The sequence below is a fragment of the Liolophura sinensis genome, chromosome 6, assembly GCF_032854445.1.
Source record: "Liolophura sinensis isolate JHLJ2023 chromosome 6, CUHK_Ljap_v2, whole genome shotgun sequence".
Lineage (NCBI taxonomy): Eukaryota > Metazoa > Mollusca > Polyplacophora > Chitonida > Chitonidae > Liolophura > Liolophura sinensis.
In genome coordinates this window covers 6,328,585-6,343,047 of record NC_088300.1, presented here as the reverse complement: position 1 = coordinate 6,343,047, position 14,463 = coordinate 6,328,585, and the positions used below count along the sequence as shown (strand labels likewise).

At 39.4% G+C, this 14,463-nt stretch overlaps 1 protein-coding gene across 2 annotated transcripts in view; it reads right to left on the bottom strand.

The window, feature by feature from the left end:
- Positions 1 to 14,463, bottom strand: part of LOC135469028 (E3 ubiquitin-protein ligase UBR2-like) — a 39,344-nt gene that overhangs the window by 24,044 nt on the left and 837 nt on the right. The window contains exons 2-18 of one of the 2 annotated variants that reach the window (XM_064747544.1): positions 13,823 to 14,085; positions 13,327 to 13,405; positions 12,166 to 12,276; positions 11,663 to 11,857; positions 11,224 to 11,301; positions 10,809 to 10,871; positions 10,323 to 10,446; positions 9,183 to 9,290; positions 8,973 to 9,009; positions 8,553 to 8,604; positions 6,714 to 6,812; positions 4,672 to 4,750; positions 4,349 to 4,427; positions 1,763 to 1,868; positions 1,262 to 1,390; positions 786 to 879; positions 43 to 129 (exon numbers count right to left, since the gene is read on the bottom strand). In XM_064747544.1, coding sequence (XP_064603614.1) covers positions 43 to 129; positions 786 to 879; positions 1,262 to 1,390; positions 1,763 to 1,868; positions 4,349 to 4,427; positions 4,672 to 4,750; positions 6,714 to 6,812; positions 8,553 to 8,604; positions 8,973 to 9,009; positions 9,183 to 9,290; positions 10,323 to 10,446; positions 10,809 to 10,871; positions 11,224 to 11,301; positions 11,663 to 11,857; positions 12,166 to 12,276; positions 13,327 to 13,405; positions 13,823 to 14,085 — 1,783 coding nt within the window. Of the gene's footprint in view, positions 1 to 42; positions 130 to 785; positions 880 to 1,261; positions 1,391 to 1,762; positions 1,869 to 4,348; positions 4,428 to 4,671; positions 4,751 to 6,298; positions 6,398 to 6,713; positions 6,813 to 8,552; positions 8,605 to 8,972; positions 9,010 to 9,182; positions 9,291 to 10,322; positions 10,447 to 10,808; positions 10,872 to 11,223; positions 11,302 to 11,662; positions 11,858 to 12,165; positions 12,277 to 13,326; positions 13,406 to 13,822; positions 14,086 to 14,463 lie in introns of both variants that reach the window. The other variant, XM_064747545.1, reaches the window with a different exon arrangement.

The following is a 14,463-nucleotide window of genomic DNA, read 5'->3' as shown; positions in this document are numbered from 1 at the left end:
GAATATACACATTTAGCCTTAGCCAACATAAAACATACTTACCTGCCATCAGTCTGGACACAGGTGTGTGAATGGACACTGGCTGATTGGCCACATCATACTTGATACACTTAGCTGTACGATTCACAACTGTAATGTCATCAAAGGAGCAGAATAAGTGTCACAGGAATGAATATCATTTTGCCACCAATTTAGTTTGTGTCTTGAAACAAGTTGCGAAGATCATGCAAAGAGACAAAAACTCAGAGGAAAGCATCATACCTGCCTCCTCACCAGATGAAATACTCAGGTAAAGCTGCGGACAATAACTCAGGTAAATAAAGGTAGACTCAATCTGGAGACATTTTATATTTGAAGTAGTCAAATTCCTCAACCTTTTAACAACTTTACACGGTCTCTAAGCCAAATTATGAAGATGGATATATTTATTTTATTTATTTATTTGATTGGTGTTTTACGCCGTACTCAAGAATATTTCACTTATACGACGGCGGCCAGCATTATGGTGGGTGGAAACCGGGCACAGCCCGGGGGAAACCCACGACCATCCGCAGGTTGCTGGCAGACCTTCCCACTTACGGCCGGAGAGGAAGCCAGCATGATCTGGACTTGAACTCACAGCGACCGCATTGGTGAGAGGCTCCCGGGTCATTACGCTGTGCTAGCGCGCTAACCGACTGAGCCACGGAGGCCCCCAAGATGGATATACACTACACATAAGTAAAGCTTTACTCCCTATATAAGGAGGGCATAAAAATGGTGAGGAACAGAGGAAAACAACATACTGGTAACTTTTTCCTTCTTGAGAAGTTCTGGTTTCTCCTTACAGGACTGTAGAGTCTTCATGGTGGCCCGGAATGCAGATATCAGCACCTCTTTCTACAACACCATCAATGCCAACAACACATTTCAGTGTCTAAGCCACTGAATTTATATCAACTATTTTATAATTAATAATTTGTAACAAACACACTATGATCACAGGCACGGCACAAATGAAACAAAAAAATGCCATGGAAACAGAACTACTTTCCTCAGCCACATTTCTGCTTAATACACTGTACTATATTTACACAGAGTAAATTAAAAAAGGTATTGATAGTGGAGATCAATGTTAAATCTAACATTTTAACAGATATTATAAGAAAAAACATGGTATTGCAAGCAATGTACATTTAATACAACATACAACAATGACTTTGAATGATTATTCAATTCTTGGAGGTGATGAAGACTGTTAAAAGACGGCAGCTTATCTTACATCAGATGAACACCAGTCCAGCACCAATGCCAGGTTATCCCTGAGTTTCAGCTGTAAGTTGAAGGCATTCTCCCACTCGGGCTCAAACACCAGGTGCTGCCCCGTCTGTCTGGTCACAGCGTCCATGCCCTACAACACCCATAGGTTACACATTTATAGCACACATCTCAACATAAAGCTTTATATTATAAATCCACAACATTTGGCTGATTCCAAGCTAAGTGTAGATGTCTAGATCCAACACTGATAATCTAATGTAAGTATTGCCAAAAGTTGTTAGAATGAACCTGACCAAATATATGTGGCCCAACACCCAGCACGCACGTCTCAGCATATATCTACCATCAACATATAGAGACACATACATGAGACCAATCAATTATTCATCAAATTTCAGACAGGTTTCCAAATATCAAACATGCTAAACTTTATTTAAACCCTTTTTGCCACACATCATTTCATTCAGACATTATACAGTTTAGATATGACATATGTTTTTACCTGCATAGCTTTGAGAAGTTCCAGTAGACTATTGAATCCGTTGAGGAAGTTTGACCTGAGTTTGGGGGTCCACTCCTCAGCGGATGGGCGGCAGGATAAAGTATACCTACAACAAATGAAGCACCTCAGCTTTAATGGAGTGGCACATCGTTTATTTCACTGTTTGCTACCACCAATCTCGAGAATATTTCTCTTATATGATGGCAGTTGGTTTTATGCTTGAAAGGGGTAAAACGATCAATCCTGGCAAGTGACTGGTACACTATCCCTTGTGACATAAAGAGAGTATGCACACGACACTGGTTGAAGGCAAAAGCTATTCACTTAATTCCTGATCTAGGCACATACATTTATACTTCATATGTCTTGTATACTCAGCTGAGAGCATTAAAGACTGCTCAGCTAAGGCGAACTTTATTACTCAAGTGACAGCTACTTAGTGACTGATTCATGTGATAGCACTGAAGTATATTGAGCTATGACATACTCAGGTGAGAGGATTGAGGCCAATTCCAACTTAGACTGACTTACTCAGGTGAGAGGATTGAGGCCAATTCCAACTTAGACTAACATACTCAGGTGAGAGGATTGAGGCCAATTCCAACTAAGGTTGACTTACTCAGGTGAGAGGATTGAGGCCAATTCCAACTCAGGCTGACTTACTCAGCTGAGAGGATTGAGGCCAATTCCAACTCAGGCTGACATACTCAGGTGAGAGGATTGAGGCCAATTCCAACTCAGGCTGACTTACTCAGAGGGGAGGATTGAGGCCAATTCCAACTAAGGTTGACTTACTCAGGTGAGAGGATTGAGGCCAATTCCAACTTAGACTGACTTACTCAGGTGAGAGGACTAAGGCCAATTTCAACTAAGGCTGACTTACTCGGGTGAGGTTATTGAGGCCAATTCCAACTTAGACTGAAACACTCAGGTGAGAGGATTGAGGCCAATTCCAACTAAGGCTGACATACTCAGGTGAGAGGATTGAGGCCAATTCCAACTTAGACTGACTTACTCTGGTGAGAGGATTGACTCCAATTCCAACTTAGGCTGACTTACTCAGGTGAGAGGATTGAGGCCAATTCCAACTAAAGCTGACTTACTCAGGTGAGAGGATTGAGGCCAATTCAAACTAAGGCTGACTTACTCAGGGAAGAGGATTAATGCAAATTCCAGCTAAGGCTGACTTACTCAGAGGGGAGGATTGAGGCCTATTCCAACTAAGGCTGACTTACTCAGAGGGGAGAACTGAGGCCAATTCCAACTTATACGGACTTACTCAGGTGAGAAAATTGAGGCCTATTCCAACTAAGGTTGACTTACTCAGGGAAGAGGATTAACGCAAATTCCAACTAAGGCTGACTTACTCAGGTGAGAGGATTGAGGCCAATTCCAACTAAGGCTGACTTACTCAGGTGAGAGGATTGAGGCCAATTTCAACTAAGGCTGACTTACTCAGGTGAGAGGACTGAGGCCTATTCCAACTAAGGTTGACTTACTCAGAGGGGAAGATTGAGGCCAATTCCAACTAAGGCTGACATACTCAGGTAAGAGGATTAACGCAAATTCCAACCTAGACTAACTTACTCAGGTGAGAGGATTGAGGCCAATTCCAACTCAGGCTGACTTACTCAGGGAAGAGGACTGAGGCCAATTCCAACTTAGACTGACTCACTCTGGTGAGAGGATTGAGGCCAATTCCAACTCAGGCTGACATACTCAGGTGAGAGGATTGAGGCCAATTCCAACTAAGGTTGACTTACTCAGGTGAGAGGATTGAGGCCAATTCCAACTAAGGCTGACTTACTCAGAGGGGAGGATTGAGGCCAATTCCAACTAAGGCTGACTTACTCAGGGAAGAGGATTGAGGCCAATTCCAACTTAGACTGACATACTCTGGTGACAGGATTGAGGCCAATTCCAACTTAGACTGACATACTCTGGTGAGAGGATTGAGGCCAATTCCAACTTAGACTGACTTACTCTGGTGAGAGGATTGAGGCCAATTCCAACTTAGACTGACTCACTCTAGTGAGAGGATTGAGGCCTATTCCAACTAAGGTTGACTTACTCAGGGAAGAAGATTAACGCAAATTCCAACTAAGGCTGACTTACTCAGGCGAGAGGATTGAGGCCTATTCAAACTAAGGCCGACTTAGTCAGAGGGGAGGACTGAGGCCAATTATCAAACTACGAGTGACTTAATCAGGTGATAGGATTGAGGCCTATTCAAACTAAGGCTGACTTACTCTGGTGACAGGCTTGAGGCCTATTCCAAAACCATGACAAAACTTATATAAGATTTATTTATTTTATTTATTTGATTGGTGTTTTACGCCGTACTCAAGAATATTTCACATATACGACGGCGGCCAGCATTATGGTGGGTGGAAACCGGACACAGCCCGGGGGAAACCCACGACCATCCGCATGTTGCTGACAGACCTTCCCACTTACGGCCGGAGAGGAAGCCAGCATGAGCTGGACTTGAACTCACAGCGACCGCATTGGTGAGAGGCTCCTGGGTCATTATGCTGCACTAGCGTGCTAACCGACTGACCCCTACTTATATAAGACATAACTTACTTGAGATCATATAGCATATACCAGGCCCTCTTAAATGCTTGATTCCGCTCATTGCGATCAAACACCAGACGACCATCCTCTGTTGACATGGAATAAAAAGAAAAATTCACAAATAACACATCATTTTTATGATGAATCAACTGACAAGGCAATACCCTTCTGTACTGGCTTGTGTGTAAGCAATTGAATTCAGCAACACACTGATGCATGTTAAGGGTCAAACAAGTACGTGTATATATTATTGAGAAAAAGCAGTTAACCACATCACAAACACATGCTCAGAGCATGATCTGAATTTCATAATAGAGTAAAGCAGTACTTACTCAGTTTGCCTTCACAGTGCTCAAGGAAGGCTTTAATAATCACAGTCATCAAATCATGCTCTTCTATCAACATGCGTGCCTGTAGAAAAGATGAAATACGAAGTGTAACAATACAAGATGTCAATGACCTACAACTAGACTAATATATCAACATAAGGCTCTTAAAAGCAACTAATTCAATTCGACCAATTATTACATATTTAGGGGGCCACCTGGTAGACATTACAAAAATGAAAAACGTCTTTTGAGTGTAGATCATCATGTGATCTGGTGGATTCTCCTTAAAGGCTACTGGCTCCTGACTGAATAGACCATGTGTTTAAATCCAGCTGTGAAGTGATCATCTGTATAGGATTTTATCGTCAACAAATCTGCCAGAGGTGTAGAAAGGTGCAGTGGTTACCTAAAAATCTGGTTAATCTTCTCAACCAATAAATCTCATCCAATCTGAACACCAGGGAAGTGAGAAATGCTTGATTATGGTGTACGGTTTAGGGAAATAATACCAATCCAGTAAACAAAGAAAGACACACGCAGAGGACCAAACAAGAAATTCCATGTATACACTCTAAGTTGGGCACAAATTATATCTCTTCTTCAAAAGTCCTAAACGGTAGTGGGTTTCTCATGCTTAACTTTAGGGTGAAACTAAAGGGAACGTTGTGAACAAAACATACTACATACACATTAATATATCATTCACAAAAAGTATACGTAAATTTGCATCTCTTCACTCTCAAGAAAGAATCTAAAATGACTATACATTCATGACACAACCCTGCTTGCACAGTCATTGAGCACAGTATATTGTAATTCCACAACCTTTTTCGCAGGTTTGCAAGATGTTTATTCCAACACTTTCTGAGGATATTATGTGCAGACTGATAAATTTTCATTTTTTGTTAAATTTGGAAATTGGCCAACACAATCGTTGTAATTTTGTTTCCAAAATCATACTAAGTGGTGCATAACTCGCACAGAAAGTTACTCTTTCACATGTCAGAACGTTGAGGAATTACAGTACAGGTAATGATAGCTCAGTAATAGTCTCCATGTCAGGTGTTGTTTTTCGTCAGCAATTCCCACCAATTGTAACAGAAGGCAGGAACAGTGGTAAATACTATTATTACATGTATTTCCTCCTCAACATGGCTAGAGGAAATTAGTAAGAGTGCCAGTCTGGGTCATCAATTATATAGTGCTGTACCTACCTATCCTCATTTACTGTTACAAACATATTTAACTATGTATGGTTAATAGTATACATGTATTAGACCCTTCAAGTCTTCATGTGTGTGAAGTCATGTTCAGTTGACATGAATAGCAGCCCTGGGTTATTTTATATTTTGAATTTACAATAACATATATAAATAAGTAAACAAATTGCTTGAAACTTAATATTTCACCCTAAATGAAGATCAAACATATACAGATTCAACAAAATATGCTGAAACAAAAGTCAAAAAGAAAAAAAAAATATCAGCAAAAGTCAGGTAGAGGAAATGCAGCTGACTTGTCGAAGTGTTGAAATGTCAAGGTCAGTTGTGTGTAAAAATACAACATGAGTTGATAACTTCAGAGTAATGCAAGCAGCCAGAGAAAACCTTTTTAAGACAGAGGGACCTACCAAAGTTGGAACTGTAAAAATTTGGACAGATATTGAAGTAATCGAGACGGAACGATAGTGGTCGTCTTGAATAAAGTCCTTCATGAGAGTGGCATATTGCTACAAAACAAGAACAGAAGTAGAGGGCAGTCAGCTAACATTACATGTAAAATGAAATTCTACATCCCAACCCTGCGCCCTTATGCCAATCAACATGCCAGGAGTTGATACAAGGAATTTAAGTAATTCCTAAAGTTTTTCAGACGCTGTAACTGTAAGGAAAACACAAAATCAGCTTGATTTCATTCTAAAAATTCAAAGTTTCAAATAAACTTTATTTTTTTTATTTCAGTGGACATCCGTGTAACATCCCTAACATGTGGTGTTGGCCCCACCCAAACCCCACCATGGTCAACCAGAAGGGTTTGTAACCTACCAAACTGGGTACGGTAAAGATTTGAACAGACAGTGATGTGACTGACACTTCCTGATCATGATCGTCTTCACAGAAATCGCGCTGCATCTGCGGGAACCACTGAAGAAAAAACCCAAGGCAGTGTTGTTTCTACTGATTCCTCATTTGTGTTAATTTAAAAAAAAATATTAGTATATATGTAGGTAGAAATGTTTAATTTGCATGCATTGACAGTTGCTTGTAATGGCAACAAAACAAACATCTTTCACATTAATACATGTATTATAAATTTCACGTGTTGCATAAACTTTGTAATAGATTTACAATGATCTTAATTATTTTCTAATTGCAACTACAGAAATTTGATTTCAGCTTGAAGAATCAGACAATGGGTGTACACATATCTCAAATTCAACAATGACAATTTAAAACGTACATTACTGAAAAATGGCCAAAATGCGTAAGAAAATCACAAACAAGAATTAAATTAAAATATCTTAATCAATATCAAGCACAGTAGTTTTGACTGTAAGTTTCACAGATGTTGTTCATAGAATGTATATAGCAGAATTTAAACCCTACATGTAAGTCAGACTTTCATGAACGAGGAGTGGATCTCAGGAGTGTGTGACAACTGTTCACGATTTCCCTTAGAGTTTCATACTTATCAATTTTAGAAAACACCTATCCAAAACCACCACAACTGAATGCATTAGATACAAATATTATACCACATGTAAGTTTTCTTTCCCTCATTGGATAAAACTATTTTTTAAAATTGCATAAAACTGGTTGATTTATTCATTTATCTGATTGGTGTTTTACGCAGTACTCAAAAATATTTCACTTATATGACAACGGCCAGCAGTATGGTAGGAGGAAACCTAGCAAAGCCAGGGGGAAACCTTCCCACGACGAATTACGTCTGGAGAGGAAGCCAGCATGGGATGGATTTGGAACTCACAGCAACCCCATTAGTGAGAGGCTCCTGGGCCATTGCGCAGGGCTGGCATGCTAACCATTTTGGCCATGAGGCACCCCACCCCCCAATGTCACTTAAGGTTCAGCAACTCATGATGTTGCAACCTGTGACATATGCAATTTTATTTACCATGCTAAACTGTGCTACATCACATTTATGACATGAGATGAGTCCCTTGAAATTCATTCTGAGCACTGTCTCCTTCAGCCTGTTCTGTCTGGTGTATAAAGCAAAGCGAAATCCACATGCTATCCCAATTAAGATCATGGCCAGTCATTCAATACATACATGAAAGAATTATTGCATGTTGCAGAGTGAAACACTGTGTTTTGTTCTCTCTCATCATTCATGCCCTACAGTCGAGCTGACAAATTACAACATTCCACTCTGCAACATGCACCAACTTAATCATTTGGCAAACTATTTGACAGGAATCATGAATTGAATATGGCTTTGCACTGACCCCTAGGAGTGAAAAATAAGGGGTCCTCACAAAATATTCCTGAGTATCATGACATCTAGTTTTACTAGCATCACTCCAGGGGCCAGTCACTCTCCCCAGTATCTGCATTTTCAGCATCAAATTTTCAGTACCCTCGACAGATAGACTGGGGGGAGTGCAGACATGTGAACTGCATACCTCTCTCTATTTATATACTTCTGATGGCATGCAATGCTGAGTTAATACCATATAATACTGAAAACCTTTTACCTTGGCTTCTTCACATATATACATACCAATAAAAGTGAGAAGAGGAAACGGAGAGATGAATAGTGGTTGTCACGTACATTATTAATGTTAGTGTTATATGTACAGGTAAACAAAGTAAACACTGATATATGTTGTATATATGATACAATATACTTTTTGTATGTACCTTAGTGAACATAGCTGCAAACTGCTTTTTGCATTCCTGGTCGAGCAAGACCCTAAAACACATGGAAAAGAAAGTTTACTTTAATACAGTGTTAAATAGTTCATCACAATTTCATACAGAGAGCAGATATAATGTTGATGTGTCACATGTGTCCTTTACACAGCACTGTTTGAAATGCAGTTTTGAAACTTCAGTTGGTCCCGTTCACACATGAAGAGGTTATACTTTTTAGAGGCTTACATGTATCTCAACACAGAAAAACTACTAAGTATCCTACGAGAGCCTACAATGTGACAATGTATTCTTATTAAACAATTACTACATTACCTTTCTTTTTATTTGCAATCTACTCTTTCTTAAAAGTTTTGGACAGAGATGTATTGAACAGGGTACATCAGCCCACTAACCTGGAATACTTACCCTGACATAAACAGTTGGTGGCTCTGTACACGGGCAACTGAAAATAGCAGACAAAACCATTTACTTAAACATATGATACTTTGCAACACCCTAAAGATAATTTCAAGTCAACTACCAGATAACAGTAAACAACAATTAATCACACTTCAATAGAAACATCCACAAGTCACCAAAATGTCATTACAACCGTGATTGTTACATGGCTGTTACCTTTCCAGAGCTGGGTGTCTGCTAACAGGATTTTCTCCATCAATGACAGACCCATCTCATTCTGCTGGGGTTTCATGGTGAGGATACAAAACAACCGCCGCAAACCATCTGTAATACAACACACATGGCACACATAATCAACTCTGTCTGAACATTTCATTACAACATTGTGATCCAATTTAAGCTAAAGATCAAATACACAACACAAAAATGTTTCTGACAACAAACACACATGTTCTGCTACATATATATCGGAGCTATGGTAAATGACTTCAAGTTTTGCCCTTAGGCTTGAAAAGTGTATCCCATGATTCATTGTGTTGATTGTAGTTCTTGCTGACTGGGCGCTGCGGGAGAGCATCAACGGTGGCCAGGGGATTATAAGGACAGTTCCCAAATGTAATAAACAAGCTTCACTGTGCAGTCAGTATATGCTCCTGCCACCAACTGTTCATGTTTTCCTCAGTTTTAATCATGATGAATTTAGTACATAAAGGTTTACTTGACAAAAGGTGCACCTTGATTGTTTTATGATTGCCATTTTATAATGAAAGGGAATTTGGGAGAAAACTCTCTGGAGATTAATAAGCGTGGGCACGACCACTCAGTACCTTTACAGATATGCAGTGGCATGTCAAATATCTGTTAATATGCATGCAGACATACGATTTCAAAATGTGGGAAAGATAACTCTTCCGCAATTTCAGTACAGTTCTGAAAGTAATGAAACAAAATATGCGCCTATAATGACATACTTCATTCACATTATACAGGGCATTGGTGACAGATACTGGTGGGGCTAATCACCAACTTCATCATCGTCATCTTGTTGCTAACTTAGCCCATGCGACAGTAACCGATGGGCGAAACTGTATGTCATTTACTGTATCTCGAGACTTGGGAACAGGAATGCAATTCACAACTGTCTCCAAACAAGATCTTGGCAAAACTAAGGAACATATTCATGTATTTACTTATTTGATTGGAATTTTATGTCGTACTCAAGAATATTTCATTCATACAATGGCGACCAACATCATGGTGGGAGGCTGAACATCATCATGAACATCAACTAAAAACTCATCAAGTTGATATGCCAGATATCTGCTACCAAAAGTGAGGTGTGAAAGAATGACTTACCTGACCGGGATATGACAGACTGTAACCAGGGGATCAATTTGAGGGCAAATTGCTGATGAGCTACCACTGTGGTGTGCATGACATGGACTCTAAGGGGTTTACTGCCATGACGAGATGTGTTTTTCTGTTAACGCAGATAATACAAAAACAGCTGTGTTAATGCAGAAAATGGACCACATTATAAAGTATAACGCTAGCATCCCCCCACCCAACCCAATTTCAAACTGCACTTGTTCAACTAGTACCAATTAAAATGGATTTCAATGGTGATGAAATGTGTTTCATGTACATGTATATCCAGGTTAAGGGCATTTTATTTATACGTGAAGAAAACTCTGTCGAGGGGACATCTCTAATACTATTTATGGCAGAGCAGAGAGTAATTTTTTTATTACTATCACCATTGTATATCACTATGAGAGGAAAGTTACAGAGACAAACTTGATATAAACTTAAACACAAGCCCAATAAGAAACTGCTACTTACCTCAATAACACTTCTAGCTTTCTCACAATCTTCAAACTGACCAGTCCTCACACAGCTTCGTCCCTAAAGAAATGAGATCTTCATGTGTTCAAAACTGAGCTTTGAATGATTTGAACATGATGAATCAAGAGTAACACAACCAAATTGAGTGGCAATACAAAGGACAAGGCTCCGAGTAGATGCAGAATCTTGGCGTCATTTAATTGACATCAAATACTCCGTCCCAGCTCACTATGATAACAATGGCTCACGGTCCAGCTTCACATAAGTGTCACCTCACAGGAATTACGAATACTGATATATTGTGTCATACTGCTGGTCTTGTTTTCATACTATTTAATACTTTATGTATGATTTTCACGATCAAATGTTTTAACACATCAGGCAAAAGTGAAAAAACAAAAAGCTGACATACCTCTCTATCAACTATTGTGGCAAAGTCTGTGGCTTCTTTCTGACTACAGTTCACAGCTACTATCAAAGTGTTGATCACCTGTCAGAAGATGAAACCAGGAAAGGAATAACACAAAAATGATCAGGGAAATAGCCAGCATGGCCAGACACATCGCTGTCATGTTATGGCAGGTGAACTGCTCAGGGACCCCTAGGAGCGCAGTATTAAGTATTTCGAAAAAAAAAAAAATGCACATCACTGAAGTAAACTAAGTAATGATAACATTACAAATATTTCAAGATTTTCACAGATATTTTTCTTGAATCTGATAAAAAGTGGAGGCACGCAACTTTATACACTGTGTGGCAGATATGAATTTTTTAATGGGCACTGCATGCTGTAACACATTTATAACAAGAACCACTTCCATCATAGGAGAACCTGTGCCAAGATAACATACCTGTTCATATGTGTGAACCTCATCATTGAACAGCATGGTGACGTAGGTGTTGGGTAGTTCTCCCTCAGGTTGGAGCCCTACAGGTAAGCTGTCATGCTGTTCCCAGGTGAGAAGTTCCACAGCATACTGCATGGCTGACATAAACAATGTACTTGCTCTGTCCACCAAATCATCAGGTAGGGCTTCAATAGGGTTCTGAGAGGACATGACAAATTTAAGCAAGCCCGTCATAATAGTTTTTCAATTAAATGAGAACTAAATCACCTTGTCAGCCATCCTGAAAATACTGCTATGCTATTCATTGGCCGAATCACTCTGAAATTTTAGACAGGTGCTTTTAGGGGTTTAAGCATAAAACTACCATGGCTATATTTCTCTGGTACTGGTCGCCATGTTAGTTTAACCAACATGCATACTATGCTATGACGACTTTGTGAAACAGGTCCATATTAATCCATCTGGCTAAGTGTATATATGGTGCCCCAGGTACTGTGTGTACATACCACTGGTTCCTCCTGGGCTAGGCCTTGTTTGTGTGTCTCACAGAAGGGCTCTGTTTTCCAGGCTTCTGTGTCTCCACAGTCACAGTACCCTCCTCCCCCAGAGGTGTTCATCTGAAAACAACACACCTCCACATCTTAACAAAGCAACATGCACATCTATATGGTGTATTTATCACACTGAAGGTGACCGTAGTCTGAAGTTTTACAGTGTACTAGCTACATGTGAGGTGAAAGTTTTTACAAAAAAAAAAAAAAAACTTTTTGCACACCCCTTTGAACAACTCATGGAGAATGTGATGTTTTAATAACTTATTCAAATGGGCCAGAATGCATAAAAACAGAGTAAGGGAGGTACAGGTTATTCCAGGTATAGTTATAGCTTTATAATTTCCATACGCTGGTATAAGCAGTAACAATATAATGTTACTCTGGAATTAGATAGTGGTATGCACATCGGTGCATAGAATCGCTTTTTCTGTGGAGTATAAGTTTTGATGTTTTAGATATACCCACATGTATGAAGGGGTAGGTGTTAGGAGTGGAATATGTCCGAGTACAATACTGTAAACTTGGCAGTATCATCAAATTTGTGTCCTGTAGAGCTGTTACATGTACAAGGCCCCATGTGTTGTAACGGAGATTCTGAGACCCTGAAATATGCACTGTCACCAACTTTGACATATAGTTATCAATTTACCCTGCTGATCTTTTCCCTCCCAACAAACAAACATCAATTGTTTCCAGGGTGTCTAATATTTGGTCTCTCTAATGGTATCACTGCATTATCCCTTCAGTGCTTCTCCAATAATATCACCTAGGTGACAAACATATCTCCTGAGAAACTGTCTTAATTGTATTAAATCATTGTCTAGCATAAATGAACCAGCAAAATCCATCTGTTTAAATAACATAAGGGAAATCAATCCTACTCAAAGTGAATTACACTGAACCAGAACAACCAAATAATATCCCCAACAGAAATACAAACATCTCCTTAAACAAACATGATCATTGCATCATTTAACTTGATTTTTAACAGATTTTTCCTCTACCATCTGGTCCACTGAGCTTAACAAGGAAAAAATGTTGATTCCTTGAAGGTTCAGCTTTGAACATCTTGAAGGTAAGTGAGTTTTCATGGTTGCAGGTGTGCAAACTTACCCTATACCTATGTTTTCTGTGAGCACTTTTTTGAAAACATTCGATGCACAGAACACATGTAGGGTCACTGGCACAGTCCCTGATAAAGAGAGGAGAAAAGCAACAGCTCAGCATGAGCATAAACCCTAACAAACAAATTCATTGGTACATGTACATATATGTTCTGGTTGTAACCTCACTTGAACAAAACCAAAATCTGTGCCAAAGGTGACGCTCAAACACTGTGTATCTAAACTTTAATAAACCAAAAACAGTTGCTGAGTAAAGTCTCAGGATGTTCGTTCCATTGCTTTGTATAATTTGCTATTCTGTACTAAAGACACACCAACAATTGCAATAATATTACAGAAAGACATTAAAACATTTCTACCTTGAAGTCTTGCACCTAGTTAATATACTGTATAAAGCTTTTCTACAACATAGGGGTTATGTATTAAAAATCTGAAAAGGTTGACCAATCAGAGTAATTCAGATATTCTGTACTAGTGTTTCCCACCTGCAACAGTATGTGGGCTCTCCCATCTTGAAGACATGACCACAGATCTGTGAAGGTCGGTCCAGTCCTTTTAGCTGCTGAAACATGTCCTCTGGGTCACCACTGCAGAGGAACACCTCCATGGGGTTAAACAGCAGCTTCCTGGCCACCCTCTCTTCCTTGGCCGGGTTACTGTAGGTATAGTACACCTGAGGCACATACTTACGCCAGTGCTTCTTCAGAGCAGAGAGTAAGTCACCCTTCTTGTAGTGTGCAACCCAGTCCTGAAGTCATAGCAAAATTGGACATGTGACATTCAATTGTAATATATACATATTTATTTATTTATCTCCACTGTAAAAGTTGCTTTACTCTATGCAGTTCTATCAAAAGGTTTAAGAATAAGGGTAATCAGATTTATTTTCCGGACTAACGCAGATATGTATATCCTCAAAGTATGAATGAAATGTAAATCTATGTAGGGTGTCATGAAAAGTCTCACTTTGTCAATAACCTGGCTTGATCATCTTCTTTACCATTAAGTTTATTAACAGTCCATTCAATGAAAATGGAGATCTCCTGACTCAATTATCCGTACCAAACACCCCTTTGAATGGACTAATTCCATACTTAAAAATTAAGAATCGGACTGAGAATGTGGG